This window comes from Centroberyx gerrardi, chromosome 6 (genome assembly GCF_048128805.1).
Source record: "Centroberyx gerrardi isolate f3 chromosome 6, fCenGer3.hap1.cur.20231027, whole genome shotgun sequence".
Classification (NCBI taxonomy): domain Eukaryota; kingdom Metazoa; phylum Chordata; class Actinopteri; order Beryciformes; family Berycidae; genus Centroberyx; species Centroberyx gerrardi.
The window spans coordinates 10284668-10300505 of record NC_136002.1 but is presented as its reverse complement, the minus strand read 5'-3'; the positions used below and the strand labels follow the sequence as shown (position 1 = coordinate 10300505).

Sequence of the window (15838 nt, the reverse complement as noted above, 5' to 3'; positions counted from 1 at the left end):
AGTCTCCATTTATCTGCCTTTTTTGGACTGTAGTTTTCAGACTTCCAGTGTTTGATTTAAACCAACAATTGATATTAAGCTGTGACAAAAGTTTGCCGTAGTTGAGAGCAAAAAGCCGATGTAGCCTCACTGCTTTGTCTCTGTCTGTTTGTAACACAGGTGTACGTGTTTGTTACTAGAGGTATATCTTCCTACACTGACTATGGGAACAATACAGTCCTGTGCTGACTTCTTTTTAGGCCACAGTTCAGTAGAAGTCGCACAGTTGTAATAGGGGTAAAGAGAGAGCAGATGTATCGCAAATTCAAAATGGATTTTCAGAGGTTGCTTGATCAAATGTTTTCTTTCCCTTTAGCCGTCTCTTCACAAAGCCCCTTGCTCTGCAAAGGCCACCAGGTTTCAACAGGAAGCTGCTGTGGTCGACAGATGCGACAGACATTTCAACCCCACTGGAACTTTCTTCTACTTGCTGCTAGCCGACAGGCCGTGACACCTTGCAAAAGACTTGAATTTCCTTTGGGGAACATTTGAACAACTACAATAAGGAACATGATCTTATTAAGTGGTCTGGTGGTATCTTAAAGGAACAATCATCTCAAACATTCAGCTACTGTTCTGTGTGAAGACGGGGGAGTGCAGCGCATTTCCGGAAAGCAACCAAATGAGTTGTGAAGGGTCTTGTGGTTTTGTCCGGTGATGCTCAAAACGGTTCACATACGCTTTACCCACCATGCTGCTCACACTGTACAAGATGCCATCAGTAAATGCTGACAGATATTGCATTTTCTTTTTAGCCCTGTGCTTTATGTGTGTGTCTTCAGATGGTAAGTCCTTTGAGAATAGATCACATTTATATGAAAAAGCTCAACAAATAGATGCGATTAGACTCTGCTTCTTTTGCTGAATGAATTGTTTACTGTCTACAAGGTTGAGATGGTTCCTTCCAAAATGTATTCTGTTACAAATTACTGATTACTAAAAATCATCATAAATCCATTGCATTAATCCAACTCAGCAATGTAATCCGATCACTATTAGTTATCTATGAATTCCTTTGCTTGGACAAACTGTTTATTTCACATCCTGTCACTCGAACAGTGTTAATAACAACCTTGATAAACCATGATAGGATGTTAATAGTATATTTCTGCAATCTGTAGTCTGTGGACTAAAACCTCACACTTATAATTCATTTTTGCCTTTAAAACATACTTTTTAGTAACCATGCAACTGCCTATTTTAAAGCATCTGTAATCTGCCTGCCTTTTGTTTAAGTATCTGTAATGGATTAATTCACAGTTAGCATTTTAATCGTTGCTAGATTTTTCAATTTTGTTTATTATATCACTGTTAACCTGTTAACATGTAATCCATTTATTCTGACTGTCTGACATCTTAAAGCAATATTCCACTTAGTTTTAACATGGGGGTTATTCGGCACTTGACCACCATGAAAACCAGAATATAAACTATAAACCAAGATCTGATGCAGTTGGATGAGTTTGTAGTGTTCGGATTTTTACTTCCCATTCATTTGATTGACGAAAATAGACTGACACTAACATTTAACATGTTCGTGAACAGATTCAACAACAGATCCCGCTTTTAAGGCAATTAAGCAGTCTTGGGTCCGTCGTCATTTTGCATTTCTATTCTTGGTTTAAACTAAAAATGGTATTTAAAAATAAAAGTACCGGTCTCCCAAAGAGGAACTATCTCTCCTAAATGTTATCCCTCCGCTACATTCTTTTCTATCAATAAAAATGCTAATCGCCGAAATTATGTCCTAAAACGTTGGACCAATAGTCCATTGAAAATCACAGTAGTGGGATCTGTTGTTGAATCTGTTCACCAGCGTGTTAAATGTCAGTTTTCAGGTTATTTTCATGGCTTCAATCAAATGAATGGGAAGTAAAAATCTAAATGCTACAAACTCATCCAGCTACATCCAATCTTGGTGATTAATTTACATTCTGGTTTTCATGGTGGCCAAGTACTGAATAACCCCCATGTTAAGACTGCAGCCACACTGATCTGACGGAAAATGGACAGAATTATTGACGGATATATTTCTGTCCGTTGGGCTGTTTTGGAACGTCAACAAGGTGGAAGAGGCAGAAACACAGCTTTGCTCATAACGGTATTACAAGAAAAAATAAGAACTAGACTATACAGTATAAATGAAATAATAAACTGACCTACAGTCATCCCAACGTTATACCAGGCATCCATTTTATCTTTGTTTTGGTTGGACCGTTGTTTCTGTGATCGCTGCTATTTTTAGCAAAACAAACATAGGAATGACTGATTAGCTAAATGGACGGGGACAAATCCGTCCATCGAGAAAAAGTTCAACTGGGTTGAACTTTCTGTCTGTCAAAATGGATAGAAACTGACGGAGACTAATGTGTCATCAGTCCTGTCCGGACAACGGACAGCTCTCATTGAAAATGAATTGAAATAAACGGAGACGGACAGACACAACGGATCAGTGGAATATTGCTTTAAGGTGTCTCCTTTGGCTTTGTGTTTCTAAAAATTACAACAAAGCAAGTTCGTTATCTTGATGCGAAGGGAAGAAATGTCTCCACTATTGATAACTTTGCACCATTGCTTATTTTAGCATGAGATGAGTGAATGTGACCTGTACTATAAAAATCTGCTTGTATGTCAACCCCCCTGTTTAGGCGACCGATACTGTGAGAAGGATTGGTGTGAGACGTCCACACTCGCCGCTCCACTCGGCTCCTCTGTGCTCCTCCCGTGCAGCTTTGCCAACACTTCCCACAGCTCCCCCTCCGCCCGCGACTCGGTGCGGTGGATGCAAAGTCCTGACTTCGACCTGGTCAAGCTCACGTCCAAGGGAAATATCACATTCCTGGACCCCAGGTACGGCCGGGTGAAAGCCTTCCCCAACCAGTGCTCTCAAGGAGTCTTCTCCATCCGCATCGACGAGCTCCAGCAGTCTGACCTGGGGTGTTATCGCTGTGAGCAGGACAACGGGTGTCTCCAAGTGGAAGTTGTTGAACAAGCAGGTGAGAGAAAGTATGGTTCATGTTGGAATACAGTGAGTAGAAGTACACTTTTCCAAGGCGATGCTCATTCACTGCAGAGCAACAGCCTTTGCCATCTGGCCGGAAAGCGAAGAGAAGCGGTGTCTCTTCCTTTCAGCGGTCACAAACCTTAAACCTTTCTTCTATGACAAAGGCCGAGCTCATGAGCTAGCATTTCCTGTAAGATGCACCTACATAAAGCCACTAAACTTCCCATTTAGGTGGCCTGAGCGCAGAGACGAAGCTACTGCTCTACAACGCTGCAGGTTTTGCCGCTCTCATCTTGCTCCTGAGCGCCTGCTGCTATTGGTGTGTGAGACGTCAATGTGAGTTCATCTTCCTCCACTCTACCTTCAGTCTAACCTTTAGTTGGTGGGTTAGAAGTAAGACTGTGTGGTTTGTTGGTTGAGTCAGTGGACAGATGGATGGATGGATGGATGGATGGATGGACAGATTACTCATGTAAAAGCACCATCTTGTTCTATTTCAGGGTTTCGGGATGAAAGCACACCAGACTATGCGAACAGTTCTTTCAATGCAGGTGAGGTACCGAGTGTAATCTTCTGATCCATCTAGACTGATTTTTAAGTTACAGTATATAAATCAAACGTTCATTACTTCGTGCCGCTCATAGGATCCCATTCACTTTGAAAGTGAATCTAATGTCCTGTTGACAAACGCCTTCGTCATACCATAATCCAACGTTGCCAATTAAATGGTTTAGGCTCTAAACCATTTAATTGGCAAGGTTGGATTATGGTCAGTTTAGAGAGAAGCAGCTCCCTTGTTACTTTCAGACTATTACTGAAAGTGGCAGTGAATCCTCCGATAAGTAGCATTTAAATCAGTACTCACAGCCAGCACCGGCCCCCAAATATAGCAATGTGTATCGGCACTGGACTCATGGATGTGGTCATTAGCACACACTGGTTTTGGTTGTCAAATTATTTATCCTAATTTCTTCTAAGGACTGGAAATAGGCTGTAAAAGAGGCAAAAGCGACACCTCATCCACTGCACACTGCCACTCTGTAACACCAAGCTCACAGCCTTCCCTCCTGCTTGATTCTGGATGTGTGTCTAGATGTATTTTCTACCATTCATGTCATGGAAATGGGTAATGCATGATAGGAAAGATATACTGAAGGAAACAAGCTAGACTTTATCTTCCTTTAAGTTGCTTTCTGTATTGCCATACAGCAGGTATCAGTCCTCCACCTGAGGAAACACGCAGAGAGACAGGAAATGAACAACAGAGAGGTAATCTATCTCAGTCACACACGAACACACACACACACACACACACACACACACACACACACACACACACACACACACACAGCTACTGTACATGCAATGCACAAAAGTGTGAACACATGCAAAGATATCACAGTCACAGTTAAAAGTTTGAAAAAACACAGTGGGATATGGATTTGTATGGTAAAATGTAAATTCTCAAAACTTATACTAAACACATTTAACATACCTAACATTTATTGAGAGCTTTGTAACCAATGGATTCACTCCAGTCTTACTTTATCCCATAAGAAAACTTGAAACCTATTTTGTTTGATGAGAATGTGTTATGTGTCTTAATTAGCAGCCAACGTCACTATCCACAATGTGTTGTTTTCCCTCTTCCTTTAGGAGCCGTCAACAATCAGCCTGTTTATGGTGCGTTCACACAGCTTCCAGTCTTTCCACGAATGTTTTATCCTTACCTTTCATCTTGTCCATCTATGTCATCTATGTACAGTACTACATGTCAGTTTTTTTTTTTTATTTCTGTTTCTTCAACAGACAACGATGGATATGACCCGGCCATACGTCAGGACAACATAGCCAGAAATCACCATGATCCAGCTGGAACTGTGCATGATCTAGAGAGAAATCAACCCACTCAAAGTGCCAGTGAGCCCGATCCAAACAGAAATCAGTGTAACCGGATGGAAAGTCAGAGAAGAAAGCAGGGATTTCACAGAGGTGTTTAATCTATATAACTCTTACACATTGTATCATTAGCTCTTTAATCAGGACAAAGTGGAGTAACTCAATCTTCTTTCCCCTCTTCAGAGCTGCTCAGCAGATTACGACAAGCAAGCATGAGTCGCCATTATTATGGTAATATAAACGTCAAAAGACATCATTTCAACTTTTATGATGAGTTTGACTGATTCTTTTTTTTTTTATCTTACAGTTAACCAGGCTGAGATGAACCAGCAAGCCATGTCATCTCAAGGGGAGAATCATCACAGAGGTTGTATATCATAAGCCATGTGTGACAGTGAGTCAATACTGTGAAAATCTGTTTCATTCGTCACTGAGGTGTTTTCTGTTTTGTGTTGCAGCAAGTTTTTGGAGGAAGAAAGCCAAGCTAAGTGAGTGGTGACTTCATCATGTTAAGGATCGAATACTTTTACTTTTTTACGCTGCTGTCTCACCTGTCTGCTCTTTCCCTCACAGAGAGTGAATACAAAAACCCCATTTACAACAACAGCACAGACCAACTCAACAAACTGTAGAGGACAAGGCAGAGACGGCTGTTATGATATTTTCTGTATATGGACCCAATTACAGAGCTACGTATTGATCATTCATGTTGCAATTGAGAAATGATTTTAAGTTAGATAATGAGTGATTTATTGTATTTTTGTGTTGTAATATAATTGCACTGCATTTCACAACTTGCACAGCTTTTGGCTGTTAAATGAGGAAATATGTGATACAGAAGCTTGCAATATATTGTAAAGTTCTTTTTTGCTGTGGCATCAAATAAATATATCCTTATTCAAAAAATGATTAGCATCCTTACAGTGTTATACAATCCCAATGGCTTCTATTTAAACCTTAGGATGTACCACGGTTTTCCAATCATGTATGTTTCACCATAGAAATATATGGTGAAACATACATAATATATATCATAAGAAAATGTGTGACACTTGAATTCACGAAAACTCATTTAGTTATACAATAATTTGATGGATTACATTACAGTTATATTTTTTCCAAAACATCAGCTTGAATTTGATAAATTAATAGGATTAATAGAAACCCACCAGTCTCATTCTACTGAACTGACAGAATCTGCTTTCCAGTTTGCCCCCTAGTGTTTATTTTTAATAGTGAATGATGTAAAAATGTAATTCAAATGGTTAATATGACAGTGCTGTGATATTTGGGCGGTTTTTACATGGATGTTTTGCTCAGTAAAAAAATATTTGTGATACTATTGACCAACAAAGTTCTTTCAAATCAATTTTTCAAGAAGAATTTATTTTAAATTTATTATGTAGGCCTGCCACACTGCAGTAAGAGTTGAGAAGAAATGGAGGATTTAATTCCAAAAAGCTATATATTAATTTTGGATGAAAAACGAAACCTTCTCATTACTCAATTAAAAAACATACACACACTTGAGTAAGTAAAGATCTCAAGAAAACTAATAACTTTGTGATACAAGAGGAGAAATAAAGAGAAGAAATATGAAGAAGAAGACAAATCCAAATCGTATCATTTTAAAGAGAAAGGCCACTTTGGGAGTCATGTCATGCCAATTAAGCATAATGAGAAACATCTGCTCCACCTCTCATTCACCCTTCAGTAACCAAAGATGAAGACCTGCAGTGACTTCTACATGGTGACATTCATTTCATTATCACTGTTCTTATTGAAATGTGACGTACATGCTCCTCCAAAACTATTTCAAGCTACAGTTTATCAAGATATGAATAATAATACACTGATCTGTCATGAAGGGTTCATGTCTGTTTACATATCAAAGGCGCAGTTTGCCGATCTTCCATTCACCATTTATGTTCAAGGTAAGTCAGATAAAGCTGAGTCATTACCAACATTATAATGACATCAGCAAACCTCTTACTTTCAATGATGATGGCACAGTCGTGTGGTTAGTTGGTTTTGCTGTTCTTGTTCAAATCCAATTTCACACACAGATGAACGAGGCAGATATTACCAAGCCATGGCCATTGCGCAACAGTGCCACTACTTCATTGGAGAAACTGAGACCTTTGTCGTGTTAACAGCTGCTTTCCATGGCTGCTTTGTGAGAAGACAAGTAAGCCAAACACATTCTCTTGAGCCTCTTTAATTTTGTCTTTGATGCAAAGCACCAATGTTCATAATCTAATCTTTCAATACTATTTCATTTATTAGAAATATATCACAAGTTTGACTGTTGCCATCATGGCAATGACAGACAAGGGCAGAGTTGAGATTGCCAAACTGATACCTCTCATTTGCAAAAAGGAAATTAAAGGTACTTATTCTAAATATATTAATTAAGAATTTCATGACATTATGTTTGATATGATCATCAGAAGTCTGTGTATTATTAAGTCTCTGAGTGTTTCCTACAGAGGAAATCAAAAACGATAATCAACCAGTATCAAGACAATTTCTCTGCGACAAGGATGGATTCAACATCACCATTTCCCAGAATGCCACAGTGCCCCCTCTGAACATGGACACAGTATGGATCCCTTCCAGCCAGAGTCAGAACTGTAAACCCAAAACCAGATCCACTGACACTGTCACTTTCAACTTTCCATTCACTGACTGTGGCACCCAGTCTGTGGTAAATGTCAATAAATTCACTAGCTATTAATTACTGACCTTAATCTCCAGATAGTTGAGGTGGCATTTGTGTAACTGATTGGCAAATTATCTCTTTCAGATAGCAGATGGGATTGTTACCTATTGGGTCAAGGTTGAGGCAAAACCACTTCTGCAGAAAGGCTCTATAGTTCGAGACACTCCTTTCCAGTAAGCATGAGAACATTTTCCAGTTCTCGTGTTGTTTTGAAGGTAATGGACACCTGATTCAGTTATACATGTTCTTTTGTTAGACTCACTGTGCGTTGCAGCTTTACGCTGGCCAGAATATCTCAACTGAGCATCAAGATTGAGGGAGAAACATTGGAGTACCCATCAGCACTGAAGAGCGAGGGAATACTGAGGGCTGAGCTCAGGTTCGCCAAAGGTCAAGTTCATAGTTTTTGCTTTCTAGCATTTCAAGTTTTCAAATTTACACCCTGTATATATATGCAGAGATGTAATGTGTTTCTGTCCATTTTCGTATGTTTTTCTTGTCTCTATCCACACAAATATTTTCATAACCACAAGGTAGAGCCATGCAACTAAAACTAAAACATGGTGTTGATGTGAATGAGATGAAAATGAATCCAGCCATGCAGGATTTTCCTCCTGCTGCCATCTCTGTACTGTTATCTTCAGAGAATATTGTTGTTGTTTTTTTCTAACAATATTTCCTCTGCAGATTCCTCCTACCGGTCCTTCTACTCGTCTCGTACTCCTCCAGTGGTGACACAGCTGGGCCAGCCTGTGTATGTGGAGGTATTTGTCCTGAAAGGTGAGGACAAGGACCTGGTGCTGCTGCTGCAGGACTGCTGGGCCACACCGACCGAAGACCCACAGGACCTGCGGAGGTGGAACCTGCTCGTTAAGGGGTAACTCCAGTTAGAATTAAGGAAAAAAAATCTGTACTTTGAAAGGAAACGGGGTCAACTGAGGCTCATCTCTGAATCCAATCCAGGTGTCCTTTTAGTGGTGACAGCCAGCGGACGGTTTTATTACCCGTTGTCTCCAGTAAGGAGTTGAAGTATCCCGCTCTTCACAAGTGGTTTGTGGTCAAGCTCTTCTCATTTGTGAAGCCTCCTGCGTTTCAAAGCCTGGTACGTTACAAGAAAGAGACAATGTCAAATGGTGTAAGGCCTATGGAAGCCTATTAGTATACTGAAAGCAATACTAGTAATTTTTAGTGTTGGTGTGAACTATTAGTTGCTCCTACAGGTGTACTTCCACTGTGATGTAGAGATCTGTAAAGGAGCAGGCTGCCCACAACCCTGTAGCAAAAGTAAGTGGGTCTATATTTTCTCCTTTTGAAGTCATTCTTGTCAAATTAAGCCGTCTTAGATTCTCTAATTAAATTACATACAGCTGCTTGCATGTAAAACTGTGTTATGGTATTGAAAATGTTGTGTCATTTTGTTTAGGAAAGCGGAGATTGGGAGGAATGAGACCATGGCAAAGACAGAAGAATATTTACAGTGTAGTCTCTGGTGGACCTCTCCTTCATCTGGTGTGATAACCAAGGAGACATCTGCAGCTATTTTTGCGCTATTATTGTTATTTAGAAGCTCCAAGATAGGAAATAGTTCAGCAAGGAACTGTCCATGGTCTTGTAATGGAAATAAATAAGTTTAGGCCTACTAAAATAGCCTCGAGTAGGCATATTTGAGCCTCCTTTTCATTCGAACAGCTTCAGTATTTGCTCATTTCATCACATCAACCTTGAGTAAGCTGTGTTGAATGCAAGTTGTCAGCTTTTTGCTATGGGGGGAGGGGCTTACAGTCATGTGCTCACAAGTCAGCCAATAGAAACACAGAGTCGGTTGTTTTGCGGAAGTTATTGCATGCTTGTATCGTTTTATAAACGAAGACAATAAACGCGAGGAAAGTGGCAATTTTGTATATCTGAGAAGTTATTTTAAAGCAGTTTTGTGGCGTTTAAACTGTCTGCCGGTACAGACACTAAGCCGTAGCTAAGCCGTCATTCGCATGATTCGTGTAGCTTCTGTCTACTCTGTTTCATCTCCTGGTAAAGCTACAAAGACTTGTCAGTTATGTCAAAACCATCGAAGAAGGAGCATAACGATAATGACTCTAAAAACCTGCCGATCTATCAGCACAAAGCCAGACTGATTAAGGCTGTCAAGGACAGTGCATTCCTGGTGGTCACCGGTGAGACTGGCAGTGGGAAAACCACACAGCTTCCACAGTACTTACATCAAGCAGGTAAGCTGTAAACCAGTCCAGTGCTCCCTGTTTTATTATCAGTGATGTAGTGGAAAATAAAAAGGTGGCTAAACTATAAAAACCAGTGGGTGATCATCACAAGGCAAACAATCCACTTTATAAACAATGTAGATAAAAAATATTTTTAGAAAACGTTTATGCTTTTTCTTTAAAAGACCATATCATCATATAATTACACCAATTTGATGCTCTTACTGAGAATTTATCAGTTTTATGTCAGCATATGAAGTTGGGTAAACTACTCTGCAAACAAAAAGACTGGCAAACTGGGTTTAGGTGGGGTTATCCTCCCTGAATATAATTCACCTCTACATCCATGTGAATTTTGTCAAATTAGGATGACAAATAAACAATAGACTAAAAACGTGCCTCATTTTGGAGTGTTGACGACTTCCTTCTTGGGTAGGCTTTTGGAAAGATGGCAAAATCGGCATCACCCAGCCCCGACGAGTGGCAGCCATCACAGTGGCCCAGAGAGTGGCCCAGGAGATGCAGTGCACTCTGGGTAGAGAGGTTGGCTACCAAGTGCGCTTTGATGACTGCACAACACAGGTGGGAGACAGAGGACCCAAAAAATATACATGTGTCTTTATGCTAAATATTTGTGAGCGTGTAGATGTGACTGTGTTTGATCCAGGACACGGCGGTGAAGTACATGACAGACGGCTGCTTGCTCAGAGAGATCCTGGCAGATCCTGGTCTTTCTCAGTACAGTGTGGTGATTTTGGATGAAGCCCACGAACGGAGCCTCAACACAGTAAGTCCACTGTGAAATCGGTATATGATATTGATCCCATGTCAACAGCATCTGTGATGTCTGCACTGGACCATGATATGTATAAAGAATGTCAGCATCCAAGACTGATAACATTCAGTCCTTTCTGCCCATCCTTCATACATAAATAGTGTGTCAGGTTCAGCCTCCTTGTTCTGAACCAAAAACTCAAGCCAGGAGTTGTCAGAGGGCCCAGAGAACTGAATGATGTCCGTCTAGAAAGGTGACATGCTACTTTATTGTGCACTTAACCGTAAAGTAGTAAGTAAAAACACCTTTAAAATAATCTTAGAATTGAATATGTCATATGTAGGGAAATTCTCTTTTTGCTTGCTCTCCTCCATTGGGAGGTCAAAGTCCAGGGTCAGTGACAGACCTGGACCCAGTAGGGATTCACTGTCTTTTGCTCAAGGACACTTCAGCAGGGCAGATACTTGTCGACACAGGAGCTTGAAGACGGGTCCACCAGTAGAACGGCCGTTTCCCTATTCGCTATCTCACCCAGCTGCTGAATTTGTCTGTTTGTGAAAAAAATAAAAAAATAAAAGCTGTACTTATTTGATGTTTGTTGCAGGATATTCTTCTGGGTTTACTGAAGAAAACCTTCTCCAACCCTGATAAGGCCGCCAAGGGCCGGTCCCACCCGCTGAGGGTGGTGGTGATGTCGGCCACCTTGGAAACTGACAAGCTGTCAGCCTTCCTTGGCGACTGTCCTGTCTTCACTATTCCTGGGAGGACCTTTCCTGTCAGCTGCAAGTTTGGCTCTGCTATAGGACCAAAAGACACGGATAGCTCCAGCTATGTGAAAGAGGTAGATAGTGAGTCTTTATTTTTTGAGTCAGGTATTTATTTATCATGATTGTTATGGGGGGAAAAATGTACCGTAACTTGGTTTAAGAACTTAACAATCAACACTAATGTCTTTGTAGCTTGATGCATTATATCTGTTTGCTTAACAGGTTGTGAAGGTGGCGCTTGATGTGCACACCAGTGAAATGGCTGGGGATATTCTTGTGTTTTTGACGGGTAAGCTATGTTATCATGCTCAGAGTTCAGAGCATACCTTAAGCCTGACTCAGTCTGATAAGTGAATTCATCCATGTTTGACAGGTCAGTCAGAGATTGAGAGGGCCTGTGACATGCTGTTTGAAAAGGCTGAGTCCATAGACTACCGCTACGATGTACACGACCAAACAGTGGAGGGCCTTCTTATTTTGCCCCTTTATGGATCCATGCCCACTGGTAACTGTTAACATCTTATTCACTGTAAAGTAGATGAAATTTTGTGCATTTTCCAAACCAAAATTAGCTCATTGTGGACTTTCTTTGCGGCACTACCATGATGCTGAAAACACAAATTCTGTACGAAAACCATTAACTATCTGCGCCCTCTTCACAGATCAACAAAGGCAGATATTTCAGGCGCCCCCCCCAGGAATAAGGAAGTGTGTGGTGGCCACCAATATTGCGGCAACATCTCTCACCATCAATGGCATAAAGTGAGTCAGGCCTGTGGTTATATGCTTGCCAATGACCTCCATATATCACATATATAACACCACATAATGATGATGTTATGGCAACATCACTATTAAAAAGCTCCACTTACGGCTGTGCAAAACGCATCAAAATGCAATTCTGTTCTCCATGCAGGTACATCATCGACAGCGGGTTTGTGAAACAACTCAACCACAACTCAAGGGTGGGCATGGATATCTTGGAGGTGGTGCCTATTTCAAAGTGAGTGTTGGGAATACATATCATTACAGATGGCTTTGTTTAAATTATTTTCCTACTAACATTTGTGCCGTAAAAGCAAACACGCCATAGATGGGTTTGGATTTTCTGCCATCAGGAGTGAGGCCCAGCAGAGAGCGGGCCGCGCTGGGAGAACCTCGGCTGGGAAATGCTTTCGAATCTATAGCAAGGAATTCTGGGAAAAGTGCATGCCCGAATACACAGTTCCAGAGATCCAGAGGACGAGCCTCACTGCAGTAATACTCACACTCAAGTGCCTGGGGGTTCATGATGTCATCAGGTACATGTTTGTAGATGAATGTTTTCATACTTAAATATTCAGTATAGTTCAACTCTGTGTGTTTTGTTCTCCTTAACTTGAATAGTAATGCCCAGTAATTTCTTTTAAGGTTCCCTTACCTGGACCGTCCGGAGGAGAGGTTTATTCTAGAAGCGCTAAAACAGCTCTACCAGTGCGATGCTATTGACAGGTGAGCAGCTGTGCACATGGACTTGATCTAGATGTTGTTGTGCAATCACAATGGTTACATCAAGACTATTAAATGTCATGACCTCCGTGTGTCCGGTGTGTGGGCTGTAGGAGAGGTAGTGTGACCCGGCTGGGGGAGCTGATGGTGGAGTTCCCCCTGCACCCGGGCCTCACCCGGGCCTTGCTGAAAGCTGCCGCTCTGGGCTGCCAGGACCTGCTGCTCCCCGTGGCCGCCATGCTGTCTGTAGAGAACATCTTTATCCGACCAGGTTAGCCTCTGTTTGTCTGTTTGTGAAGGTTTACAAGCGGCCCACTTTTTCTGTTTTTCCTCACAGTAAATTTGTCCTCCATATTAGAAATGCACAAGTACTCAGTGTAATCTGTTAGTCCCTTTAAGTCTAAGCAATCTGTCAAATAAAGAGTGTCAGGGGAAAAAACAACCACACGACAGTAGGATAAATTAAAACATTCCTGTGTCATCTGAAATATTCATGTTGTATCGTCAAGGGAATTGTGTAATAATAAAGAGATAATAATAAATCTGGTCCCAGAAGTACTAGTGACAGAAATATAGAGAGCCAGCCAAGTTGTTTTATTTATTTATTTATTTATTTATTTATTTATTTATTTATTTAATATGTGACAGGCAAAATCAAAGGCACGTGCAGTTTAGAGGAGAAAGGCAGGCAGAGGACTAGGTAAGGTGCAGCCTGAAGAGATGGGTCTTCAGTTTACAAAGCACTGACTGATATCATTTTCCCTGCAGGACACCCTGACAAGCAGAAGGAGGCAGATAAGAAGCACAGGCAGCTGGCTGCCAAGGCGGGCAGTGTTAATGACTTTGGCACGCTGCTGAGTGTGTTTCAGTGGTGTAAAGCCAGGTACTGTGCTTGACAGATGACTGCTGAACGCTGAACCTTGATCAGTTCTTTTTGTTTTCATATGGAACAAGCAGTAGTTACATCTAGATCCCATCTAGGTTAATCTTGACCTGTGTGGTATTAACATTTTGTTTTTTTAAAGAAGTTTCAAAATTTGAAAGTTTATTGCTTGCCATGGATTCATCACTTTTGCTTGATATTAACCTGGAACTGTCTTGCCTTGTGCAGCGATAACCCCTCAGCATGGTGTAAAGATAACTGGATCCACTGGAGGGCGCTGAAGTCGGCCTTCAGCGTGGAGACTCAGCTGCGAGAGATTCTCCTCCGACTGCAGCAGGTAGAGTTGACAGACTTTATTTCCACATCACTGAAGCCTGTCATGTATCCATGCTCTATAAGTGCTTCATATTACTCCAAACATTGCAGCTTTACTGTTGCTTTGTCTTGCCCCATTTAAATGTTGCAAGAATTGACCACACTTTGCATAACTGTAATGTCTTTGCAGATCACTGTGGTCACATACTGGATTCTGTTGTTTATTTTAAACCGAACATCCTGTGTATCTCCATGCTTCTACTCTAATTGAAATGACTGTGATTATGATTTTTTTGTGGATGAACTTCTGTTGCCTTGCAGAAGAGAGATTTCCCCGTAGAAACTTTTGATGGCAATAAGAGTGAACTCTTCAGACGATGCCTCTGCACAGGATACTTCACCAACGTTGCCAGAAGGTACCATCAGTGTTCATGATAACTTGAAATGATCCACATTTAACTCACTCACATTTGGGATTCCTGTAGTAACTTTTTGTATCGTGACGCTTTTTGCTGGTTGTGAAGAGTTGTTCAGTTAAATTTCCTCCATCCCACTTAGGTCGATTGGAAAGGTATTTTGCACAATGGATGGTCATGGATCCATGGTTCACATTCATCCGTCATCATCGGTAAATGTAGTTTTTTTTAATTTATTTATTTTTAAAAATCACTAATAAAACTCTATTTCCATACAAGACACAACCATTGAAAATCAAGGGATAAAACCCAATGGCCTTAGAATGCATAATAAATGTGAATTCTGCAACCAAAACTTCCATGCTTCCTCTCTGATTTCTCCTTTGATCTCTTTTCCTTGTCGCTCCCAAGCTATTTGAGCAGGAGGCGGAGCTGGACTGGGTCATCTTCCACGATGTGCTGGTGACCTCGCGGGTGTACATCCGGACAGTGTGTCCCATTCGTTACGATTGGGTGAAGGACCTACTGCCCAAGCTCCATGAGGTGGACGTCTATGAGCTGAGCAGCGTGGCAAGGGAAGAGGTGACTGATGAGGAGATGGCAAAATGGGAGACCAGAGAGGCGGCAAAAAGACCGACAGGTTTGGGAATTATTCATTAAACATTCATTTGGGAATTGTGGTCCTGTATAGCTTAATGGCTTAAGGTTGGATCCCCATGCTAAAATGTACTCTACAGTAAAGCTCTTTGGATAAAAGCTTCCACCAAATGACATGTGTTGGGTTAAAAGGCCATTCATGCATGACTATCTTAAGCATTTGAAACGGTGTATGAAGACGCATTACACTGGCAAGCTAATAGACTAGTTTGATGTTTTGTCAGAGGGGGCTGCTGAGGATGTCATGAAGAAGCTGGAGAAGCGAAACGACGAAACCACTGTCAGCGATGCTCGTGCTCGGTACCTGCAACGAAAGCAACAACGACAACAAAGCAAAGCACTATGAAAGAACACAGGACCCCGACCATCAGAATGCCAAACCTTCGCCAGCTGTTTAGAGGACATGACTGGTATACCACGTATACCGTTTTTGGACATTTTACCTGAATAATTAAAGTTTTATATGTTTTGTTACATTGCTTGTCTTAAAAGTGTCTTAATTAATCCCTTCCCCTAAAATGGTATGGTAGTGGTTCCCAAAATGGGTTCCTTGACAGGGTTTCAGGGAGTCCCCAGCAAATAGTTAATTTCAGCACTGCTTCATTCTTTACAATGAGCACAATGAAAGAAAACTATTTTTTCATGGGTTTCTTTTGT

At 41.1% G+C, this 15838-nt stretch overlaps 2 protein-coding genes across 5 annotated transcripts; both read left to right on the top strand.

Annotated features, from left to right (window-relative positions):
- The first annotated feature begins 464 nt into the window (after window positions 1–464).
- Window positions 465–5834, top strand: LOC139926423 (uncharacterized). Of its 4 annotated transcripts, none has more exons than XM_078284134.1 (11): window positions 465–824; window positions 2688–3035; window positions 3275–3379; window positions 3544–3594; window positions 4256–4312; window positions 4700–4726; window positions 4853–5035; window positions 5126–5173; window positions 5250–5309; window positions 5401–5430; window positions 5516–5834. In XM_078284134.1, exons 1-11 carry the CDS (start codon window positions 731–733, stop codon window positions 5572–5574), a joined length of 1062 nt encoding a protein of 353 aa, XP_078140260.1. In that variant the 5' UTR covers window positions 465–730; the 3' UTR covers window positions 5575–5834. The 4 variants fall into 4 exon arrangements, 3 of the variants coding, with proteins under 3 accessions (XP_078140260.1, XP_078140261.1, XP_078140259.1); XM_078284133.1 differs by having other exon boundaries at window positions 466–824; window positions 4253–4312; XR_013504929.1 differs by having other exon boundaries at window positions 4253–4312; window positions 5258–5430.
- A 3670-nt stretch (window positions 5835–9504) lies between these two features.
- dhx40 (DEAH (Asp-Glu-Ala-His) box polypeptide 40) lies at window positions 9505–15657 on the top strand. Its single transcript, XM_071918169.2, has 17 exons — window positions 9505–9889; window positions 10317–10462; window positions 10548–10667; window positions 11260–11496; window positions 11645–11711; window positions 11796–11927; window positions 12085–12184; window positions 12339–12425; window positions 12541–12723; window positions 12833–12913; window positions 13024–13181; window positions 13679–13793; window positions 14022–14130; window positions 14430–14524; window positions 14667–14736; window positions 14936–15164; window positions 15406–15657. Exons 1-17 carry the CDS (start codon window positions 9718–9720, stop codon window positions 15525–15527), a joined length of 2223 nt encoding a protein of 740 aa, XP_071774270.2. The 5' UTR covers window positions 9505–9717; the 3' UTR covers window positions 15528–15657.
- Window positions 15658–15838: the final 181 nt, after the last annotated feature.

Excerpts from the sequence above, each read along its gene's own strand:
- LOC139926423 (XM_078284133.1), top strand. The coding sequence starts at position 731 with ATGCTGCTCACACTGTACAAGATGCCATCAGTAAATGCTGACAGATAT. Across the intron at positions 5,174-5,249 it reads CATGAGTCGCCATTATTATG|TTAACCAGGCTGAGATGAAC; the intron begins GTAATATAAACG and ends TTTATCTTACAG. Across the intron at positions 5,310-5,400 it reads AGGGGAGAATCATCACAGAG|CAAGTTTTTGGAGGAAGAAA; the intron begins GTTGTATATCAT and ends TTTGTGTTGCAG.
- dhx40 (XM_071918169.2), top strand. The coding sequence starts at position 9,718 with ATGTCAAAACCATCGAAGAAGGAGCATAACGATAATGACTCTAAAAAC. Across the intron at positions 11,497-11,644 it reads GCTCCAGCTATGTGAAAGAG|GTTGTGAAGGTGGCGCTTGA; the intron begins GTAGATAGTGAG and ends TTTGCTTAACAG. Across the intron at positions 14,737-14,935 it reads ACATTCATCCGTCATCATCG|CTATTTGAGCAGGAGGCGGA; the intron begins GTAAATGTAGTT and ends GTCGCTCCCAAG.